Below are 25051 nucleotides of genomic sequence, written 5' to 3'. Positions count from 1 at the left end.
CCGAACATCTTTTATAGAAATAAACGGAATAGTTTGTGCAACAAACTCTTAAAAAGAAATTCAAATTTTTTTTACTTCTTATCCAGTATGTGCGTCAAGTATTTCCTCTTTAACAATATTAGTAAAAACTTTTTCGCCTTCAAAGAAAATATGAAAAAAACTGTTGTGTATATATTTTTTTATTTGTATAATATATCGTTAAGATTCATATATATTAAGATATATATTAAAATAATAAATTGCAGTAATAAAGACTTTTTATTATTTTTATTTATAATAATTAAATAACAATAATTTGTTATTTATAATATATATAAATTTGTTATTTATAACAATATAACATAACTTAAATAGTACGTATTTTCAAAAAAAAAATTTTTTATGTTATGTTAAATTATTGCAGTTATTGTCATTATATTATAATATTAGCATTACCTATTTTAAAACTTTAATTAACTCTTTAGTCTTTTCAAACCTTTTTATAAGTATAAGTTTATACAATGACGTCAAATATAAAATTGTTGAATTAATACCACGACTTAAATTATTTCCATAAAGGTGCATAGAAACTTTCCAATGGGATATGTTCGCTGCTCAACTTCAAATTCTTTTATTGTTTGTTTAAATTTATGTTTAATACTTTCCATAGTTTCTTGTGCATCTATTGAAAATGTCAATCCTGCAGATTACATTTATATTTTAAAAGGAACTGGAATAAAGTTAGAATGGCGTACAACATATAACCTTTTTGAAACCTTAATGATATTTTATTGCGGTTACCAAGGTGAGTTAAACAGTTTTGATTTATTTGATAAATAAAAAATAATAAAATCACTTTAATTTGGGTTAATTTTGTTTTATTTTTTCATGGATTTTCATTTTTTATTATATGCTTAACAAGAATATTTTAAATTATTTTTGTTTAACTTTTTGAATTATTATCTCTTTCGTATCTATTTATTTGCATTTATATTTATTTGCATTTTTAATTATTTGCATTTATAATTATTTGCATTTATAATTATTTGCATTTATAATTATTTGCATTTATAATTATTTGCATTTGTAATTATTTGCATTTGTAATTATTTGCATTTGTAATTATTTGCATTTATAATTATTTGCATTTATAAATAGTGTTGAAGAAATTAAATGAAAATTTTGACTGCAAACTGTTTAACTTAAAACAAAACTATTTAAAAATGATTTTATATCGCAATAGTTTTGTTAATAGTAATTAATTTATTTTATAGTAAGTAATTATTACATTTTTTATTACATTTAATTATAAACCATTACTACATTTAATTATCAACCATTACATTCAGTTTTAGTATAGTAAACATCCCAAAATAATTAAATGCTGGGATTAATAACTGCGTCTAGTAAGAAATACAGAGTTTTTATGAAACTCCATTGTTGTTCTTCTAATTATAAAAATATAAAATCTATGTGTTACAGAAGCTGTTCTAAATTACAAAAGTGAGATAATCAAAGCGGGCAAATTGAATCCAAAGAAGTGTCCATCGATAAGCCCCCTCAGCGGCCGCTTCGATGCCCTCTAAAGGAAACTTTTTTATAAAACGCTATTTTGAGAGGCTGTTTAAAATGACTACTGCACCAATGCACTTAGTACAATTAATTAACATTTTATATTTATTTTAGAAAATCATGTTTTAGTACCATTAGCGTTTGATGTGTTTGGTGATCAGTTTGATACTGTGTTCACACGTACACCACCTAAACGCTATAACTTACCTGATTATAATAATACCTGGGTGAAGAAAATAGACAGCTATTACGATAATACTTTGAAAACATATAATCTTGAATTGTTAAGTATTGACAGAAATATAACATGTGGTTGCAAGCTGCGATACATGAATAATAATGAAGAATTTTTAATAACAAGTAATTACTTTAATTACAGCTTTTTTCAAATATTAACTTTTTATTTGTTTAATGTTTATTGACTAAAAAACTTTAAAAAAATAATAATACAAAATACGTTTAAAATCAAAGTTTTTAGTAGTTAGTATAAAGTATTTAATAAATTGTTTCCATAATGTTTAAGAGCAACATGCTGTAAGAATCAGACAGAGGTCAACAATAACGTCTTCTTTTTTTATTATGTTAATGCTATTAATACTAGAAGGCTTCATTGTTTCCCTTGATATCGGATTTAACTAAACTTTTAGAAAAACTGACCAAATGTATTCGGAAGCTTTTTCGAATTTGAAAATAGAACAAAGTAAATACTTTCCTAAGGATATTTTACTTAATTATTTTTTATTGGTTCAGACCTAAAATGATAAAATACGTAAAGTAAGCATTTTGCTCTGTCTAAATCATGCTTCAATAAATGCATGCTTAAAAAGTAAGAAAAGTTGATTTTTGTTTTTTTTGATTTTAAGAATATACACATAACTTTGAGAAATTAATAGTTTCGTCTTTAAAATGTATAATATTTAAAATTATACATTTTAAAGACGAAGACGTATATTAAAATTTACAATAATATTAATGTTAAACAAAAAAAAAAAGAGCTGAGGGAAGCAGAAGAAATTAAAAATGACGTGAAAAATTTACATCGAAATATTGTCATTTTATATACATAAGTTAAAGGTAGCTAAGTATATAATAGAAATTTTAAACACGTTTAAATATTAAATTACACACGTGTTAAAATATAACGCTATATCTTAAAGATTAACATCAACTTAAATTGGAGCTTTTCAACAAAAGATTTGAATTAAATTAAATTAAAATTGCAATAAAAGAGAAGTAGTGTCATTAAATATTTTTTAGGAAACTTATATTATTTATATATTTATTTTAAAAGAGGTATTTTAAACCAAAGTTATTTTAAACAAAAAGACTTTCGTTTAAAAAACCTCTTTTAAAAGAAATACATAAATAATATAAGTTATCATATTATTTATGTATTTATTTAAAAAAAGGTATTTATAAGAGACACTCAGATTCCTTCCTAGACTGTTCCAAAGAGATGTTTTGAACACTGTTCTTTTTTGAAATAAAATTTGAAAAATATTTCCATATAAACGATCCACGGTATTGGATTTGGTAAATGCTTAGTTTTAAGTTAGTTCTTGTAATGAAAAAGTTATTGATTTAAAATTGAATAAAATATTTGTGCGAAATTTCATTAAAGTACGACTTAAATACAGTTGGAAAAAGTCTTTGTTATGTTTTACATGAATTATAGAACTTGGTGTATATTAAGTTTATAAACACAACGAGACACAAAGTTTCATTAAAAATGGTTTGCAATGAAAGGTTCTGTGTGCACCAAATACAATCCTGCGTGCGTGTTTTTGTTTACTATAAAACTTTTTTAATTTACCATAACTCGTACTACCTCAAACAATATTGCAGTTGGAAGTAAAACTATGAACAAATGAAAAGTGTACTTTTTTTTCAAGGATGCAGTGTTGAGAAAGGGTTTAGCTTTAAATATTATTAAATACATCTTGAGATTTTATTATCAGAATATTTTATATGTCCATAAAATTTTTATCTAGTATTACTCCTATTATTATATTGCATTTTGCTCTAAAATACTTTAATGATTCAATAAAAGTTATGTGAGATAAAGCTTATATAGTCAAATTTAGTAGAATAAGTTTTGGAGCGTCAGTTGCAGTTGACTCTGACTAAATAAATATTGTTCAAAGAATAATCTTTTAATAACTTGTAGTTATTAGAATCGAGTTAACAAATTCCAGTATAAAACCAATTTTATTATTATTTGCCATAGAAGGATCAATTAAACTAAATTGCTCTGATACATTTTTCTTGTATATTTCTTGTCCCTCATGGAAAAAGTGCCTTTGTCACCAAAAATAATCCCCGATTTGCTTTCATAGGTCAAAAGATAGCTAAATTGAGTGGATGCAAAATATGTGTTATTTTGGGGAATAAAGCAATGAGATTTGTTTCATTTTTAGAGCAAAATTCGGCATTTGATCATAAAAAGACATCAGTTGTACGCTCAAAAAACGTCTTTTTTGGACGAAGTGCGGGTTGGATAAGTTCGATAGAAAAATTTTAAACATGACCATCAAAAAAAAAAAACATTAACTAGTAATGAGATTTATTTATTAAAAAATGGATGGAAAAAGTTTGTAATATACTCTAAACAAAAAATTCTATCATGATCCGACCATTTTCGTTTTATTTCAACACCTCATCATGATGGAACAGCATATGTTGTTTTATTTGGAAGACAAACATGTTTAAAAATTGTTAATGGCGAAACAAATTTTAATAAGCATTCACTGCAAATAAACGGGTAGTATTTTTTTGTTACTAAAAATATATATTTTTAAAAGCCACACAATTTGAAATTACTTATCCCCCTTTATATAAAAAGTCTTTTCAATAAAAATGCTTCATATTTCCCTTAGACTGAGATGAAACAAGAGCTAGACTGAGCAATGAAAGCCCACAGAAAAATATGAAACATTCTATTGAAAAAACTTTTTATATAAAGGAGAATATACAATAAAAAATATTTTTTTATTACTTCGATCAATTTTTTTCTAAAATTTATTTTCTGAAAATTCTAATATAAAAAGTTTCTTCCTTAGTATGAAAAATAACAACAAAATAAAAACTAGCAATTTTAGAGGTCGCTAATAAGATTTTATTTTTTTGTCTGATTCTTACAGAAAGTCGCTCTTAAGTTTAAGCATCTAATGATCCATTTAATGATCCGAATAGTTGTACGATTATGTGACTTTAACAATAATCTTAAACAATAATAATTTAAAAATAATGAATAGTCTGAATAGTTGTACGATTATGTGACTTTAACAACTATATTATGTTACAAAACTTTTTTTTTAGATCGTTTTGTCATTATTATCGTTGAAGAAAAAGAATACGTCAGAAAAATTAAAACTTGTCTTATTAGGCACGGCGTTGTTCTTTTGATAGCAACAATATTCAGCGGTGTATTTTTAATACTGCTATTTGCCGGAGATTTAGCACACAAAAAATATTTTGGAAAAAATGGTTTTGTTCTACTAAATACACCCTTGAAAGTCAGGCAATCAATACCTCTATCTGCAAAAAGTAACGAACCTTTTTATGATATTCCAATAGACGGAAACTCTATAAGTTAACTTTTTATAGCTGCCTAATTTTATACCTAATAATTCCATTTGTTTGTTTGTTTAATCTTCAACCCCCTTTTTTTTTTCTTTTTGCATATTTACTCCCTTAAATATTTTTAGTAACCATTCCAAGTATAGGTTGTTAATAAAGAATAATTGACAAAACAGTTGTGCGAAAATAATTTACAAAATTAAATAAAATATATTTTTTTCCGCTGATTCCGCTGAAATTTGTAGTTCGTTATTATAAATATTTTCCAATTTCAAATTTTTTATTTTAACTTTATATTTTATTGATAAAATATTATTTTTGAAATATGAACAAAAATGACTACATAATGTCTTGCGTAAAAAATTCAAAATAAGCAAGGCTTCTTAAAATAAGAACCAATAGTAATCATCTTAGAAGAAGAGCGACGCTCAGTGCATTGTCTGGCTTAAATTGAAAAAAAACTGAAGTTTTACTAAACCTTTTTTTAATACCGCGAATATAAGTTTTTATATTTTTTTAAATATTATACTTCTATTATATTATTCTAGTATATTATACTTCTTTTATATTACCTGTGTATATTTATTTACTTTTTTCATTTGCAATATTTAGAAATTCGATCAAAATAATTATGTCAAATATCGCAAACAGTCTATTTGCGACACTTTGATCGAATTTCTAAATTTTTTTTATAATAATTAATTTTAATAATAATTAATTTGGATAAACATGACGTTTATCCAAATTAATTATTATTCACGCCAACATAAAATTAAATAAAAACTTCTCTTCGCTTAAATGATAAAATAAAATACACCAGATAAATAACACGCAACAAATAAGGCTTTTTGGAAAATATAGATATATAAAATAAAACAAGTCTAAAAAAAGTACATTAACTTAAAAATTATGCTGACGATTGTTAAAAACAAGTTAAGTTGACATCGAAAAGCTAAATATATTTTTAATTGCATCACAAATATTTTCTATTATGATTAATTTAGTCAAACGGTTTAAAAAAATTCGAGATAAAAACAAATTCAACTACTCTAAAAAAAGATGCAGCGCCTAGTTGACAGTGAATATAACTTTTTTTATTCGTTCAATATCCTTCCTTGTACTTCACTGTTTAATAAAGTTGTGTGAATTAAAAAAAGTTTTTAACGAATATTTCTAGAATAGATAACTTGTATTAAGTACCCACTGTCTATGACGAGACAAGGAAATCATATAGAATTATTAGAAATTTTAGCGTATTTACTAACTTACACAGTAAAATAAATTATAAAACAATAACTAATTTTTGATTTTGAAGCAAAACTGGAGTTTGTGCCATCAACTCTACAGCTGGGGATTTCTATGAATTTAGCAGCGCACCTTCCGACTGAGTTATTGTTCAAAATATATACGAACATACATTCAAAAGTAATTTTGAAGTAAAATATAAAAATTGCCCAAAAATAACATACTCTTGTGAAGACATTTATTCTTAACACTCTGTACATTTGTATTAATTTAAATAAAATATATTCGTAGCACAGGTGACATCGTTAACAGTAGCCGCCCTTATCGTGAGCACTCAAATAGTACAAGTCGTCAATAAACCAAATATGTAATTATTTAGAAAATGACTCATGAAATCAGGTTTCATGTATACAAACGAAAAATGTAATAAAATGTTCGAAAACTTATATTTATAGTTATTTATATATTTTAGGACGGTATACAGTGTTCTTAAGCAAAAGAAATTTTATATATAGAGTTCATCGTTTCTTCTTCCGCGACTTTTTAACAGGCTAAAAATATAACAGTAATGACTTCGTAATAGTAATTTTAATTGCAAAAAAAAAAAAAAATGTTTGATAATATATATTCTACAAGTTTCATGAAAAAATACGATCCCTAAAGAATGATTAAAAAAAAATGACAAATTTTTTTTACCTGATAGTGCGACACCTGCAAAATACTTAACGTCGACATCAGAATCTTGGTTAAGTTGAGTCAAGCATGGCTTAATTGTGCCGTTTATAACGCTGAGAAAATATTAATTGAATTTTATATATTTTCAACAAATTTTATAAATACTATACCGTCAAAAAATAATAAAAAAAAAAAAAAGTACGTTGTGTCGGTAGTTGGAGCAATTTTTTGCAATGTTTTAGCAACATTGAAGCGAACATTTGCAACACTATCTTTTGCTAAACTCAGTACTGTTGGAAGAATCAGCTTGCAAGTAATATCTGGCTCACATACTTCAATCATTGTGTTTATAGCAAATAAGGTTGTCATTCGGTGAAGATAATTTGTGTCTTTAGACATTGCCAGGACTTTTGGTATGACGTTATTCTTAAAATAAATTAAAAAAAAAAACAATTTTTAAATAAATTACTAAATCATAATTGAATTAGATCAATATATATATATATATATATATATATATATATATATATATATATATATATATATATATAATACATTTTTTAATACTAAGCAATAAAAGTAATTACTTGAGCCCACGTCAAACCAAATTTTTCTACCAGCTTCTTTAAGTTCAGAGCAGCAGCTTCACGAATTGCATAAACTATTGCAAAATTTACAAATAAAAATTAATAACTTGTTAATGAAAATACCATGTAATTACAATAAAATCTATAATTAAAATTTACCATGATCGACCAACCAGCTCATACATAAAGCACTTAACTTCTCATCAAAGAACTGCATTCCCTGCAAAATAATCATCATTAAGATCCAAAGGATACTTTTTATCATTAAACGTATTTATAATTTTTCATAAAAATAATTCTATACCAATTGTCCGGCTAACAAAGGCATATATTCAATTATAGCAAGTCGAACTCTCCATTTTGGGTCTTCAGCAAGTTCCATAATAGCAGGAAGAAGAGATTGTGAAAGTTGATGAATTCCAATAACTAAACAACAATAACTTAACAAAAAAAGCTAGTTTTAAAACCTGTACAAAGTTCATTCCAAAATATATATTTTACATACAACGTTACAGTAATAGACACCAGCACAACATAAAATCAAATAACTATATTTGGTCTGTATTTTAATAGTACAATAATTAACAGTAATCATTTATGAATATTCAAAACTCTATTTTCTATTAATGTAGGCAAAAAATCTATTAATGTAGGCAAAAAATTCTATTAATGTAAGCAAAAAAGTGTCATTTAGATGCGGGTTAGTAAGTTTGTAGGTTAGCACAAACCTGAAAACTAGATTTTGATTATACTGGAATATTTTAAAATTTGACAACTGAAATAATTTAAATAACTTTTATATATGCAGTAATCCTGCTTTGGTCTACACAATACAAATATTATCATTGTTTTAAATATAAACCTAACCATTCATACTGCTTATGTAAATATTACTGTTGATATCGTATTGTTAACTTGCTTAATTGCTTGCTATTTACAACGTTTTTTCCTTCTAGAAAAGACCGGAGAATCTTCTTAAATTTATTTCAAGAAATAACTTCTTAAATGAAGTTATTCAACATTTTTATATCTCTCTCAAAGTTTCCTAAGTTAATATGAATCTTGTCCTTGTAGTCATGTAGGTTTGGCTTTTCTAAATTAAGGCTAGGAGAAGATAACTTTAACTCAAACAGAAAGAATATTTTCCTGATTTTTATCTGGTCAAAAGTTAGAAATAAATTAGGAAGCAAAATAACCTTGTGCAAATATATAGACAGTATCAAAAATAGATTTTTGTTTTTGGTTTTGTAAAAAACATGTCAAAAATTTAATTATTCTTATTAAAGTGTATTTATTCTAAAAAATCTTATTAAATGAATCTTTTAGTTCCTTTGGTTTCCAAAAATATTGAAAAAATAGCACAAAAAAAAATTGTGTTTTAATTGAAAATTTCCCTTTATAGGCTAGCTTCTATAATATGTTTATGTTTTCAGAAATGTTGGTTATAACAGTTCATGAAATTATAAAATACCTCAAGAAAACCCTTATTACCCAAGTTTTATTAGGTTTTTTAGGCAGGTTTTATTGGATGGATATTTTAATGTAAACCATGATTGTTTTCTGCCAAGAATGATGAATGCTGGAACTTCTAGAATTTAATCATGGGCTGTTACTTCCTTCCTTAGCAATGGCTATGCAATTCTTTCTGAAAAATCCTAATGAGGGATTAATTAGCTCCATATTTTCAATATCAAGTCTCTTCTTGTTCAGAGTCAAGTTCTCTGATTGTTAAAAACATGGTCGCAGTAGGAGAGAGTGGGGCATCATGTATCATGGTACACAGGGCACCATGAAATGTAATTGTGGAAGCTTCTTAAGAGTTTTGACAACCACTTTTATTTAGTGAAACAGTTACTACTAGAGCTGTTTAAAAAAAAATTATATAATTTGACATCATTAGGCCTGCGAGGGGTCAAAATTTTTGTTTTTTTGATGACAAAGTAATTTATTAGTTTTTAAACCTCATAAGTTTTAAGGTACCTTATTCAATGTGTCTATTGGTAAGTAACATTTTGTAAACTACAATCCATAAGCTCTTACCTTCATTAAACAAAATCATTAAAAAAACAAGTTGATACTAAAAGTAAAGCGATTGTTTTCTATTAGAAAGTGTGGGGTAACTTAATATAGCATTTGTGGGGGAAGGAGGAGGGGGGAGCCCTAAAACTGTAGAATAGTATTCCATTGTGTCATAAACAAATTTAAGAATTTCTTTTAATATTTATAGTCAATTTTTAAACAATTTATGTAAATGTAATTTACATGTCAATAAATAATGGCTTTGTATCAGAATGGAATCAAGGAGATTCCATTCTGATACAAAGCCATTATTTATTGACACTTAAGAATGACTTACAATATATTCTTAAAAAATGTAATTTGGACCATTGGATGCATTATTTTGGTTATAATGAATAATTTGTTTATATTTCAAGTAAAAATCTGCCTTTTCTCTATGTTTTATACTTTTTATTTACTTTTTAAACGAGGCTCATATAGTTTATCAAGGTACCACATGGGTGGGGTCCCTTGCTAAACTCTATAAAACAAATTTTTAACTTAAAACTTGTACCTTAAAACAAATTTTTAATTTAACTTTAAATAGTCTCACAAGTTTAACATGTTATATCTTGGTAATTTATAAATTTAATTTTGAAGGTATAAATTTATTCTACAAAATAAACCAATCGCCTAAAAACAAGACATTAAAAAAATTGTTACGAAGAAAAAGTGTGTCATGGTGCCCCATTCTCCCCTACCTAAAAATAATAATAAAAAAAAACAACCACTTGACTTTAACAAAATTACAATTTCCTAAACTAAAAACTAACTAATGATAAGAGCAATTTATATATCACTACACTTTTTGTGAGCCAATAACAGTACAAAATATAGTTTAAAAAAAAAGCAAAAATATGCATCAAAGGACTAGACCGGGCTATCAAGCCCAAGTGAAATAAGGAAAAGGTTAGGAAGAGAGCAAGGATAAAAAAAATTTTAAAAAGATATGTTGAACAGATGTTCAAAACAAAATAAAGACACTATAGTAAAGCGTATAGTAAAAAAAAATTACAATAGAATATAACACAATGTGCATGTAATATAAATGATAAACATAGACTCTTAAGTGAAAATCATGCGTAAGGTTTAAAAGAAACTAAATGAAAAACATGATGATGACCTATATCCTAACCAACTAAACCATGAACAGGGATGCGGAGCTCCAAAAGGAACTCTGCATCATATTTATATATTTTCCTGGTCTATGATTTCCAGAGACCAAGTCTGGAGTCCTTGCTGCCATTATACCTAAGGAATCCGGGTTCAAAAAGCGATTGCTTCTCTAACCTTTTTTTACCAATAGTAGTCCATAAGCGCTTTATATATTATTTTATCTTTTTAGAGCCCCTTGATACAAAAAACTAGGAAGAAGTAATCTTTTTGTGACATTCAAATCCAGAAGCCTTTTTGAGGCTCCACACCCTTGACAATGAATATTCAGTTTAACAGGTTAACGCTTTAAGTGATCATGTTATACACGCTGATGTGTTGATCGAAAATAATAATAAGATAAAAAAATTAAATAACTGAAAAATAAAACTAATTACTAGTGACAATATAAAATAATAAAAAAATTATAAAAAAGTTATAGAAATAAGTATGAAAAATAAATATGAAATGAAGTTAAAGTATTTGAATAACAGGCAATGGTAAAGATAGCAAGGACACATCTCTAACAAGCAAAACTAGCTGTTTTTTATCAGGTTCTCTAAAACATCATTGTTGAATATATTGTGGCCCTTAGGATAGAGTTTCACCTACATTAGTCCACTTCTTAATTTTAAATGGTTTTTTTCTCCCTACACATCAACCCTGGGAATAAAGAAAAATGAGTTTGGCAATAATTTGTCAACCTTTATCTTTTAGAGGTCAGCATACAAAAAAATTTAGTACAAAGGCCTTACCATAAAACATAAGAACAATATTATAAATTAATAAAAATAATAAAATTTTTGCTTTCTAATATGCTAAAATCATATAATATTGAGTTATTAAAGATTTAAGTAATCTAAAAAAATCTTTTGTAAGAAAAATATTAAAAAATCAAATATTTTTAGAATTTATTTTGTCGAAATAAAAAAAAGAGAGAGAGAAATAGAAACTAGATTTAATAAATCAAACCTTGATTAACGCTGTCTAAATTTGAAATGATGTTCAAGCGAACGTCAGGAAACTAATTTCAAAAAAAAAAATCATTAAAAAAAAATCAAATTGTAACAAAATAATAAAGGAAAATAATCATTAAAATCTCACCTCATCTTTTAGCATAGTTAAAAACAATGGCAGAAGGTGTTCAATGGTACTAAATATTTTATATTGAAATTATTAATTTTAATTAAACCACACATTTATTTTATACTAGATAAAAAAAATTACGACTATAAAAATGTACTTGTCTTTTCCTAGCATTGGAGAAAGGCCCATAATTACACCTGCCAACGCAGCTTTTACATGCATGTTGGGATCAATAACCAAATCCTTAAATATTTTAATCTCATAAAAGTCTTATCAAATATAAATATAAATCATTAGAAAAAATATATCTTACCTTTACACATGGGAGTAACGTCATCATAATAGACTGTTCACGAATGTCTTCAGGAAGATTCTCACAGAACTCTATAACAAATTTTTGTTATTTCTTTTTATAGCAATTTAACTATTAGATATATAAAATTTGTTTTAGCATAATAAGAGTTATTTAAATTCAGATTATCAACAACACCTTTCACTTTGTGGGCTGCTGCTGTTTTAACTTCTGCTTCCCCATCTTTTAAAAGAGATGCAAAAGCAGGTACTAACTCTTGTTTGTTTATCTCTGGTCCAACAGCTTTCTGTAGTTCTACTATTTTATCAGCAACCATGTATCTGACTCGCCAAGATTTATCCTGGGCAGCATTTCTGAGTGATGGCAAAATTAAGGATTCAATATCAGTGGGAGACAATATCTCAGCAATGCCCACACAAGCTTCTACAGCAAGTAGTCGAACAGAATCTTGGTCATCGTTTGCTAGATTTGTAAATGATGGAATCAATTCTGACTTGACGTATTCTACTTCAACAGTTTTTACAAATTCCTTTTAAAAAAATAAATTTATTTAAACTTAAATTTTACCCAGAAAAATATTACCTTCAGAAAATTTGCAGCTATACACATGGCAAAAAAAATGCAATTTAAGTAAAAACATACACCAAGCTTTCCAGCAGCAGCTCTCCTCACCATTGGTGTGTCATCACAACATAGATTTTTAAATGCACTAAATAAGATATGTTTATAAAAGAAATAAATGTCCTAAAATTAAATATATATATATATATATATATATATATATACATATATACATATATACATATATACATATATATATATATATATATATATATATATATATATATATATATATATATATATATATATATATATATATATATATATATATATATAAAAGCAAAAAAAACCTGCGAAGTTCTGTTTTTATATTGCTGTTAACACGAGGATAACAGCAAGCAAATAAACCACATGCTGATGTTCGAGATGTGAACCAATCCCCTAAAAGTTAACAAGAAAAAATTTTAGTACAAAAAAAAAAAAAATTTATTTAATTATTAGTAGCATTAGCAATGAGCCGCTCAATTATGTCATGTTGATTTTGACTATGGCTAATTTATGCAGAACTCATGAAGTAATGACTGAGATATGTATAAGTGTCCATTAAAACAAGGATCGACGAGTCAAAATTTAAAAACAAAAAATATCATAACTGAAAATAATCAAAATTTAAACAAAAATGTTTTGATGTAAAGGATAAAATTATTGATATAATGGATAAAGATTTTTAATTAAAAGTAATTTAAACTTGGTAATTTAAATATGTAACTTAAAGGCCTAGTACCTAATAACATTACATACATGTTAACATGAGTAAAATAAATAATAATTAAAATTAATAATCATAATGATTATTTTTTTTAAACAAATCCATTTTCAATAGGGCTATTCAAGTTAACATTTTAAAGAAACATAAAGAAAAAAATGGTTGACAGATGACTTAAAAAGCAGTAAGGACAGTAAACTTCAAGAAAGAAAATAATTCAAAATCATTGAAATTGTTTTTGCAATTTGCAAAAAGAGAAAAAAGATAAGATTATCAGGAAGATCATTATTATGATAGGATAAGCTTAAAATACTAAACTAAGCTTACTTTGTCGTAACCCTGAAGTCACTGGAATACAAGGAGATATTGTTTGATACCTTTTACTACTTCAATACAGCGGTTAGAAAATAATGACTCAATAATTTTAAAAACTTTCTTGATACGCCATATGAAGTGAGCTTATGGTGAAGCATGCCAGCATGCCAAACTTTATGTCCATATGTCAAGAGAAATAGTCTCGCTAGCACCTCTAGTTAATGCACAACAAAACTTTATAAGGGTTACCAAGGGTTACCAATGTAGCAGTATAACATAAGAATCAATAAATGTTATTAGACTCAAGATGTTAAAAGTTTGTTAATTAAAGACTCAAAGAAGTGTTTAGAAAAAGTTAGGGTAGTAGTATTGATAATAGTAATAGGGTAATAGAGATTAACAAACTACAGATAATTATAAATATTACTGATATTAAATAAAAATAGAGACGCCTATAAATAAATGATAAATATTGTATAAGTGGTCATACAAGGCGTGCGAAGGTAATAGTCAGAGGGATTAGAGCAAGAGTTTACCAAATTAGAAATAAAAATGCTTTTTTTCTTGCAAAAAAACAAAAAAAAAAAACAAGATTTAGTTAAGCAAGTTAAGCACATGTTAAGTAGTTAAGAGAGTTTTGAAAAAAAAAAATTTGACAAGAAATGGGTAACAAAACTGGGTAACACAAACTGTAGAAGAGTTGAAGTGAGAAATAACCAACAGAAGAACTAAGATGTTTAATTATGAACTGTTCATAATAAGTTCCCTGGTATAACAGAAAGAGCGATGTGATTGGATTTGAAAAATAGGAAAATTCTGAGTTAAAGGTCATGAAAGACAAAAACTTTGAGGTTTCGTGCCAGCAGGGTCAGTGGTATTGATGGTAATGGTAATAAGTGTGATAAGCATTCAAGTCATCAATAAATATAAATTGATTTAAAGAAATGGATTTGCTATATACCAAAAAAAAAAAAAAAAAAAAAAAAAAACACCTTGTGCTCTTAATACGGTTTAATATCTAGTGTGCAGAAAGTCAATTGTAAAAAATTTGAAAATAAGGAAAAAACATCTGGTTATAATAATAAATAAGGTAAATTTCCAATTTATTTTGATAGTTTAATTATTTTGTTTGTTGCAAATTTAAACTTTACGAAAAAATATATTTAAAAATTGTTTATAATCATTTAAACTAAATCAGAACAAACTCAACTTTTAATTCTAGTTGTCTGACTTACGCATTTTTGACTTCTATTACTTTCTAACTTCAAACAATATATTTAAAAAAATATGCTACGGCTGTAAATTTTTACTGCATGTTTAGTTAATATACCTATTTCATTGACCAAAATCAATGTTGAATAAATTTTTTTTTTAATTTATGACCCAAAAACTCAAATGACCCTTTATCTATGACCTAAAAATAATTTTTTCAACAAAAAAGCCATTTATTAAATATAGGTAATTTTAATGATTTTGGAACATTTTTTTATAACCTATTAACATTAACCATTAATAACCATTTGAAAAATAAATTTGTAGTGCTCACTAAAATTTTTCTGGTGTAGCAGTACATGAATCCCATGGGCTTTCTGAGATTAATTTTTTTAAGCGGGTGTCACATTCAATCGCAATTTGCACTAACTTATTGACAAGAGAACATGATAAATACACTTTTAATTTTATTTTATATAATTGCCTTTACTTTTTATATTGCAATACTTAATTATATCTATATTTAAGTACTGGAAATTGGGCACAAATTTAAGTGCCCAAACCAGTATACCAGTGTCAAATTTGGCCTGCATACATCAATGCACTTGAAAAAGCAGGATTAAAGTTTAAACCACCGGTTAAAAAAAAAGAGAAAATCTACAGTTGAAATACTATAAACTTATATTTGAAAATATATTTTTAATAAAAACTTTGCTTTGTGGAACATAATCAATAGTTATAGTGGCAGTTCTAATAGAATTTTTTTTATTAAGTATTCAAATATTTTATAAAATTTTTGATATTTAAAAAAAAAAAATTTGAACCTGTCATTTCGAATAGTCCAAAACTTTTAACAGTTTTAAATTAGAAATTTCTGTATTTTTTTTTTTAAATAAAAAATAAGTTACTTAAGTCATATAAATCTTTATTTATCTACTTGTATGTTTAATTTCTTTAGCAGCATAGACATTATTTTAATAAAAATCATGTTATTGTTGATTTTGAAAAGTTTTAATAAATGGACTTGTGCCCCTTTTTTAAATGGCAGGTTCAATTTTATATTAAATTACTTCGATTTTATCGATTTACTTCATTTAATAGTTGAATGAAAATCTATAAGCACAAGAGTTACACTACCGTGCAAAAGTCTCCGCTCATTTGTAATATTTCAATAAAGTAACAAAAGTTTGCAAGAAAATTGCGTTTATTTTTAATTGTTTATTAAACAATGAATTAGACAGTAAATACAATACATTTTAGGATGATTTTAAATATATAAAATCAATAAAATGTTAATATACAAAGTTGTAAATGTTAAATTTTATTTTCATCAATATGAGACCCCTTGGAGCGTATAACAGCAGCACATAATCTTGGCATTCGGGCTAATAATTTATTCATGGTTTCCGCTGTTATCTCATTCCAAGCTTTTTGCAAACGTTCCCATAGCATTTGCTGATTAATAAAAGATGTTTCACCTGCTTCTCTGATCTTCCGATCCAGTCATAATTTTGCAAACTTTTCCCCTTTCTTTTAGTTTAAAATAATTTTTGCATAATCCAGATGCATGTTTTGGATCGTTGTCCTGCTGCATGATGAATCCTTTCCCAATTATACGAATACCAGATGGAATCGCGTGCTTAACCAAAATATTATGGTACATGTGTTTATCCATGGTAGATGTGATTTTAACTAAATCTCCAGTTAACCCATTGCCAAAACATCCCCAAAGCATAATATTACCACCTCCATATTTTACAGTACTTTGTATACATTGAGGAAGCACTCTTTCATTAGGTAAACGCCTAACATGCACGCGACGTCGGGTACCAAAAAGTTCGAACCTACTCTCGTCTGTCCATAGAACTTTCTTCCAATCTTCTAATCCCCAATTTTTATGCATTTTTGCCCATTCCAATCTTTTCTTCTTATTTACTGCCCTCAACAAAGGTTTACGTGCAGCAACGCGTCTAATTAAGTTGACTGATCTTAGTCTTCTTTTTACAGTATCAGTTGATACTGGCTTTACCCTTGTTTTGTTGAGTTCTGCTGTTAAAATTGTGGCTGGAATTTTTCTATTTCTTTTGCTGGACACAACAATAAACGTATCTTCTTGCCGTGATGTAACTCTTGGTCTTCCAGAACGTGATCTGTCACTGTTGGAACCAATATCATGCAATCGTTGTAGAGCATATCTCACACCTGATTCGGATATTTTTAACCTGGAAGCAATTTTTCTATATGAATAACCTTCTTCACGTAAAATACATATTTTGCCACGAAGTTCTTCACAATATTCTTTCTTTACTTTTACCATTTCTCAAATTCTTTATTAAATTCAAGACATTAAATGCGCACACTAATGCCATTTTCAAGTATAAATATAAACATAAGTCTATTAAAAGCAACCAATTAAAATTACTGAAAACATCCTTACCATGCCAGAAAGTATCATGCTACTGTCAAACCTAAGCTTACAAAAAATATTTTGGTTAAAACTTTTGTGCAGTTTTAAATTTAATAAAGAATACTGAAGAACTTTATATGTATTTTACGTGAAAAAGGTTATTCATATAGAAAAATTTCTGCCATGTTTTTAGCAGCAGAACTCAACAAAACAAAGGTAAACAAAATTATTTGAAACAAAAAGAAAAGGAAAAAGTATGCAAAATTATGATTTGGCCTCATCAACTTTTTATATTAACATTTTATTCTTTTTATATATTTAAAATCATCCTAAAATGTATTGCATTTACTGTTCCTTGCAAATATTACACATGAGCGGAGACTTTTGCACGGTAGTGTATTTCAATTATTAACATTAGGTTATTTAAACGTTAGATATTTCTGCAGATAATTTGAACGCTAGATATTTTTGATTTTTTATTTTAAAAATGAATTGATTTTATTCAAAATTAATATTTTACCAAATGATTGTCGGTTCAATGTGTCAGCCAGTCAAATTTACCCCTTGCCTTTGATTTCTTATTTTCCACGCTGATATATATATATTTAAACCATGGAATTTGTGCAAGCAACCACTAATTAAAGTTGGAAGATACTGGAAGAGAAAAGATGAAGATTGTAGAGCAAGATAACAGATTGACAGAGGACTTAAAGGATTGCAAAGTATTTGAATCAGGAAAGCAAGATGAAGGAAGTGAATTACAAAGAACTGATGTTCAAGGAAAAAAACTAGACGTATAAGAGTTTTTGGATCACTAAGGAACAGTCACAGAAAAAGGATGAGACTTAATTGAATGACGAATAACAAGAGAATGGATTTTAGTAGACGACACAAGGGACGCTAGCTCTTAAGAGCAGTGCGTATTACAGTATTTGTAGAAAAGAGAAAGAGAAGCAACATTACGATGTGATAATGGTTGGAGGTTGGCTGCAAGAGCAGGTCCAACTATGTTTACAATGCCTTTTTGCACCTTGTCTAAAAGAGAAAGGGCATCATTAGAAGTTCCACCCCAGATATGGCAACAGTATTCCATACAAGGTTGGATTTGTGCAGCCGTGGCGCAGTGGTTAGAACGCTTGTTTTATATGCAGGAGATCCAGGTTCGAAATGAGCTTTGGGCATATTTTCGCGTCACGGTAAGGAGGGAGGCGTGAACTTCCTGGTTAAATGCACTTCCGCGGTGCTCTGTGACAAGACCGTTAGGACTTCTTGGGGCACCTAAATTAAAAAAAAAAATAAGAATTTGAGATTTATTGCGATAACGATTGACTGAAAAAAATTGAGTTTTATCTGTATTGAAGTTCACCAGCCACTGTGAGCCCCATGCTGTAGTAGAAGTGAAATCCTTTTCAAGCTCAATTGCCCCCTCCAAGCATTCAGAAAATGTTGGCTTCTTATTACGACAAGAATAAATGGTAGTATCATCAGCAAACAATGCCACCTTAGATATGAGAATATCTGGAAGATTGTTAATGTAAATTAAAAAGAATATAGGGCCAAGGATAGAACCTTAAGGAACCCCGAAAGTTACAGAATAAGAAGAAGAGTGCTGTCTATCAACAACAACTTTTATACTACGATTAGAAAGGAAAGATTCAATAATCTTAAAGATGTTGCCAGATACACCATAAGAAGAAAGCTTATGGAGAAAACCAGCATGCCAAACTTTATCAAAAGCTTTTGAAATGTCAAGAGCGACGGCCTTAACCTCTCCGCCTTTGTCTAACATTCGATAAAACCTATCAGTTATTACTGTAAGCAAATCAACGAAAAGATCAAAATCCATATTGATGGTCAGAAAGTAAATTTTTAGATTCAAGATGAGAAATTAAGTGTTTGTTAATTAAAGATTCAGAAAACTTGCTTATGATTGGAAGAAGACTAACAGGACCGTAGATAGACAAATCAGATTGCTCTCCTGAATTTTTGAAAATAGGGATAACAGATGCCGCTTTCCAGCAGGCTGGAAAACAAGACTCTGATAAGCACTTGTTGAATAGTTTTGAAAGTATAGACGACAGCTCTGGGGAACATTTCTGCAAGACTATAACAGGTGTGTTGTCTGGGCCACAAGCTGTAGAAGAGTTTAAGCAGGAAATCACTTTAGATACAGAAGCTGGAGTGGTAGGAATGTCAAGCAATGGATCAACCTGTTTGTTGGCAATATCAGGTAGAACGCAACTAGTGGAGTAAAGAGATGATATTGATGAAAAGTTCTTAGCAAACAACTCAGCTTTGTCTTTAGGTGAGGTGACAAAGTCTGAACCATACAAGAGAGGTGGAATTAAAAATTTGCCCTTATTATTAATACTATTAAAGAAATTTATTTAAATTCTATTAACGAAAAATTTACTTAAATACTATCAACGAAATGAACTATTATTTGCATATCTTTTGAAAAAAAGTTAACCCTGCCATTAAAGAATTGATTTTTAACTACATAAACCGGTTTTTATTGTCATCATAATTGAAATTTATTCAAATTCAGTTTAATATTTTAATAAGTATATATCTTTTTTAAATAAAAAATCTTTGAGACTGTTTTTAAGATGCACATACATTGGCTGAAAAATAAATACTCATTAAAATACTTAACTAAATTTAAATAAATTTCAATGATGACGACAATAAAAACCAGTTTGCGTTGTTAAAAATCGATTTTTCAATGGCGGGGTGAACTTTTTTCAAAAGATATGCAAATAATAGTTCATTTTGTGCTTTTTAGGTAAAAGTTTATCAAATTACAGTACAGGAGTATGGGGTTGAAAAAAAGCCATAACCCTAATGTACACTCCTTGTATATTCTACCTATTTCAGTCAATATATGTACACTCCGCAGTCAAAAAAACAAAAATAAAAAAATAAAATAAAAAAATTAAATTTTAAAATAAAACCAACATAAAACATTAAAATAATAAAAACAAACACTAACTGCATTAAAAAAGATTAACAAATTATGTTTACACTTTTGTGGTAGTTAAAAAAATATTTAATTTGCAAATAATTTAATAGTTCTGGTTTTTGTTAGTCAAAATCAAAAGTTAGAAACATTTTTAAAATTTGCAAAAACTTTGTAATACTTTTTTTTTTTTTTTAAATTTCACCTTCAAAATCTTGATTAATAATATTATATACATGGGTGATTTATGTCTTAAATCACTATATCTGTTTTTTTTTGTCATAGTTTGTTGTTATATAGCGAAAAATTAGAATATTAATTTAGGGAAAAAATAAATAACAGAAAAATGTACTCAGATTGCTATTTTGAACAAGGGTTGACACTGACTGTTATTTTTTTTTTTAATGTTAATTCACCTCTCCTTTCTCCATTCTTTCTTTTTAATGTTAATTTATACTCTCAAGCAATATGTTCTCAGAAATGCATCCTTTTTGCTATAAAGAAACTCTGGATTAAATTTCATGACAAGTAAATCAAATACCAGATCCAGAACATCGAGTAAGATGGGGCAGTTTTTAGGTTTTTTTAATTTAGTTGATCCAGACACTAATAAAGTAGGAGGGGTAATTTTTAATTTTAAATTAATGAAACGATGTTTTAATGAAATGGTTAATTTATCATATTGCAAAAATTAATGAACAAATAAAACACTAAATTTACTACTGCAAAAATAATAACAAAAACATTAGGTAATTTAAGGATTATAAACAATAAAAAAAAGTTATAAGAAAAAAATAACAATTACTAAAGGTCCAAAAAATTTACGCAGTGATTTAAAAATCAACTAATAAAAAATTATGCTAAAGCAATTAACGCCTTGTATGAACCATTAAAATCGATTTTTGTTTAGGGGGAAAGCTTAATGAATTATTTATTTAAATATTTAAATGTTTTAAATAAGAAATTAATTATTTAATAACAAAAATAATAATAAAAAATAAATATTTTAAAACAAATCATTAACTTTAAAAAGTTAAAATTAGTTTTTATATTTTTAAACTATATAAATTTTGTCCAAAAAACGATCAAAAAAGAAAAGTTTGCTTACTTTTATAGCTAATCAATTATTTTACCCAAAGCTAATCAAAGATTAAAAGTAACTCTTAGTAAAGCTATTATATATATATATATATATATATATATATATATATATATATATATATATATATATATATATATATATATATATATATATATATATATAACTATTTTATATATATATATATATATATATATATATATATATATATATATATATATATATATATATATATATATATATATATATATATATTATATATTTATATAAGGACATAAATATCTGCAAAAGAGTTATAAGCATTTAATTTATAAGAAAAAATATTGAATAAAATTTTGATAAGATGTAAAAATATTTTATATCATATTAAATAATTTCTTTCATTTAAAATATTTGATCACCGCTAAATTCCTTTAGATTGTTGTTGTTTTTTAATATCCTACCTTATCGTGCTTTATTTTTCTAGTTTTATCTGATGATTTATAAAATTGAAATGTAAAAAAAATTTATAATGAATTAAAATATTAAAGTTTAAATCAGAATTTTTTATAATAAAAATAATAGTAATATTATTTTCTAATAAGATTTTATATCATAATTCAAGATCAATATAAATATTTTTTATTTGATAACAGCTATTGAGTTAAGTAATCAAAACAGAGTTTACAGTTTTCAAAAACTGAAAATTTAAAGACCGGAAACATTTGCTGATGCCACAATTTAAACTCACTTAATTCAAGCCCTGATATAAACATTTGTTTTCCAAGGTAAACTAGAAAAATATGTTACATAAAAAAAATGAATAAACTTTGTTTATAGTCAATGTGATCTAAGGATAAAAAAATTTTCTTTAAATAATATAATGAAAAAATGGTTGTTTAAGTGAAAAAAAAAACGTTTTTTAAATACTAAAAAAAACGCCAGTGCAATTTATTTAATGTCTTATAATCTTAAATTAACATGTACAACTATTTTGATATCACAAAAATCAGAAAATAATTAAAATTATTATTTTTTATTTGTTTTATTTGTTATTTTTGCTTTTGTAACTTTGGCTTTTAAATAGCATAAAATATTTTATTTAAATTTGTTTAAGACATTTTATCACAAAAAAAATATAATAAATTTTTAACTAAGGAATAATAATTTTTTTTAAAAGATATAAAAATTGTTTTAAAAATATTTTCTTTGTAATGTAAACAAAAGAAACATCAATTTATTGTTTCAATTCAAGTCAAATCATTTTGAGACCTGGTTAATAAAGTCATTTAGTCAAACAATACTTAAATAAGATCAAAACAAACACAAAAAATAGTAATTAGTGGCAAAAATATTAAATAAAAACAATATAAACAATAAAATATAAACAAAATAGGATAATTAATATTATTCAACATTTTGACATTATGTATACATACACTACACTAAACCACTAAAAATTATTATATATCATATTGAAAAAAGCATCTTTTGTTGATATACATGCTAAAGCGTCTAGTTTTTAGAAAGCCATAAAATCAAAACATTATTTTGATTATCACAAATGACTGATATATTTTTCTGTTAACATAATTGAAATTTTAAAATTTATTTTTATTATCAACTATTACAAAAAAAAAAAAAAAATTAAAAAAAAATAACTTTTGTTTATTTTATGACTTTTCTAAAATTTTATTTATTTTTGTTATTATTATTATTATTACTATTGTTATTATTATTATTATTATATCATTATCTATTATAATTTTAATTATTTAAAAATAATAATTTGTATGTAATGTATAAGTGTTAAAACTCTTGCTAAAAAATTTTTTAAGAACTTTTAATTAGTACCTTGTGAAAGTCTTTTTAATAAAGGCACATAATAGCTTTCTAGATCAGCTGATGAATGATCAGCAGCAATTTGTCTTAATGAGTCAACAGCTTTATCACGTACAACTGTTTCTTCAACAGTTGCAAGGCTTTCTAACGGAGGCAGTAAACAGTTTACAAATTCAGGACCACCAACAAGTGGAGTAAATGTTGCTAATTGCTCTGCTAATGCTAACAAAACTTCATCTTCATCATAAATTGTATCAGTTAAAAATGGTATTAGTTCACTCCTTGTGCGCTCTACACCAAGTGCAAGAGCAATTGTAGATAACTTCTTAATTGAGTTAAGACGTAACTAAAATAGATATATAGTTTTAAATTACTACTAATAACATTAAAATGTACTCTATACATATATATACTCCATACATAATTGAAAATGTATTCCACACATACATTTTTACATTCTAATAATCTCTTATAAATCAAAAGAAAAAATATTTTTAAAACAAAGAAAGATTTTCTTAATACCAAATATAATATTAACTTTTTTATTTGTACGTAATTTAAGATCGAAAACTATTTATGAAGTTATCTTTACATATAAAAGTTTAAAAAAAACTATACACATAAGCCTTTATTATTTGCTCCTTATCATCGTCTAAATGTAGCCAGTCATATTTTGAAGCAAAATTAATAAAAACTACATCAACCTGAACGTCTTCATTTCTTAGTTCGTCAATCAAAACAGCAATTGGGTAAAGCGAGTCATCTTTAACTTCGTTCGAAGACATTTTGATGTGTTTGTAGACGTTTTGCTAGCAAGGATATTTTTTAAATTGTTTTAATGACCAATAAGTAGTATTTTTTCATGTTAAATCAACGCATGCGCGTACTACTTAGCATCATTTTTTAAAAGGCGGAACTCTACTGGTTATGCGCGTATAGGAAATAAATTAATTATCGCCAAGTGTGTTTCATTATTTATATCTTGGTCGTCTAACGCGTGGCCTTACCTGCATATCACTGTCTGATAATTTTTTTTTTTATTGATTTTTTTTTAATATTGTTAAAATTGACTGCAACGGTGAAGCTAACTAAAATTTAAATGACACCTTTTACGAGGTTATTAACATATAATGAGAAAAAAAAATAAAACTTAAAATGAATTTAATTTTTTATTACTAATAAATTTTTTTATTAAAATACTTTTTTATTGCTTTTATTTTAAGAAGAACGATTGAAGAAATATTGTAATAAAAGTTCATACATAAATACATAGAGAGACGATTTACGAAAAAGAAATGAGGGGGTGGGGTAATCCTTAAAAAGTACCGACTGTGTAAATTGTGTCAAGTATACCACTAGCCGACTTTATTCCTTAAAAAAACAACTATAACTTGAAAATCACCTTTTTTGTAGGGGAGATTTAGGGAGTCATAAACATCTCATTCTCCGTAAAATTGCCTCTGCATACCACGGTGGTTCAATACTTATTAAAACTGTGACAAGGTTAATTAAAATAATTATTGACAAAGTTAATTAAAATAATGATATTTAAATATTTACAGCATGCTTTAGCTTTAAATATTTAAATATCATTATTTTAATTAACCTTGTCAAGCTTTAATTATCTAAATAATCAATTCACATTGCTTACCGATTTGCTTGTTT

The 25051-nt window shown here is 26.3% G+C and overlaps 2 protein-coding genes across 2 annotated transcripts; one reads left to right on the top strand and one right to left on the bottom strand.

Annotated features, from left to right (window-relative positions):
- The first annotated feature begins 389 nt into the window (after nt 1–389).
- LOC136074771 (uncharacterized) lies at nt 390–5355 on the top strand. Its single transcript, XM_065787070.1, has 3 exons — nt 390–784; nt 1666–1911; nt 4870–5355. Exons 1-3 carry the CDS (start codon nt 577–579, stop codon nt 5145–5147), a joined length of 732 nt encoding a protein of 243 aa, XP_065643142.1. The 5' UTR covers nt 390–576; the 3' UTR covers nt 5148–5355.
- Nucleotides 5356–6599: 1244 nt separating this feature from the next.
- LOC100215656 (serine/threonine-protein phosphatase 2A 65 kDa regulatory subunit A alpha isoform) lies at nt 6600–24330 on the bottom strand. Its single transcript, XM_065787342.1, has 15 exons — nt 24091–24330; nt 23399–23732; nt 13158–13248; nt 12889–12955; nt 12424–12775; nt 12247–12317; nt 12091–12176; nt 11952–12000; nt 11820–11871; nt 7942–8063; nt 7797–7857; nt 7638–7711; nt 7253–7476; nt 7072–7163; nt 6600–6926 (listed from the first exon to the last, which is right to left on the bottom strand). The coding sequence occupies exons 1-15, from the start codon at nt 24169–24171 to the stop codon at nt 6919–6921; spliced, it is 1764 nt and encodes a 587-aa protein (XP_065643414.1). The 5' UTR covers nt 24172–24330; the 3' UTR covers nt 6600–6918.
- Between the last annotated feature and the right edge of the window lie 721 nt (nt 24331–25051).

This window comes from Hydra vulgaris, chromosome 01, assembly GCF_038396675.1.
Source record: "Hydra vulgaris chromosome 01, alternate assembly HydraT2T_AEP".
In the NCBI taxonomy this organism is placed as follows: domain Eukaryota; kingdom Metazoa; phylum Cnidaria; class Hydrozoa; order Anthoathecata; family Hydridae; genus Hydra; species Hydra vulgaris.
The sequence above is the reverse complement of the archived record's forward strand: the minus strand, read 5'-3'. Positions and strand labels throughout refer to the sequence as shown.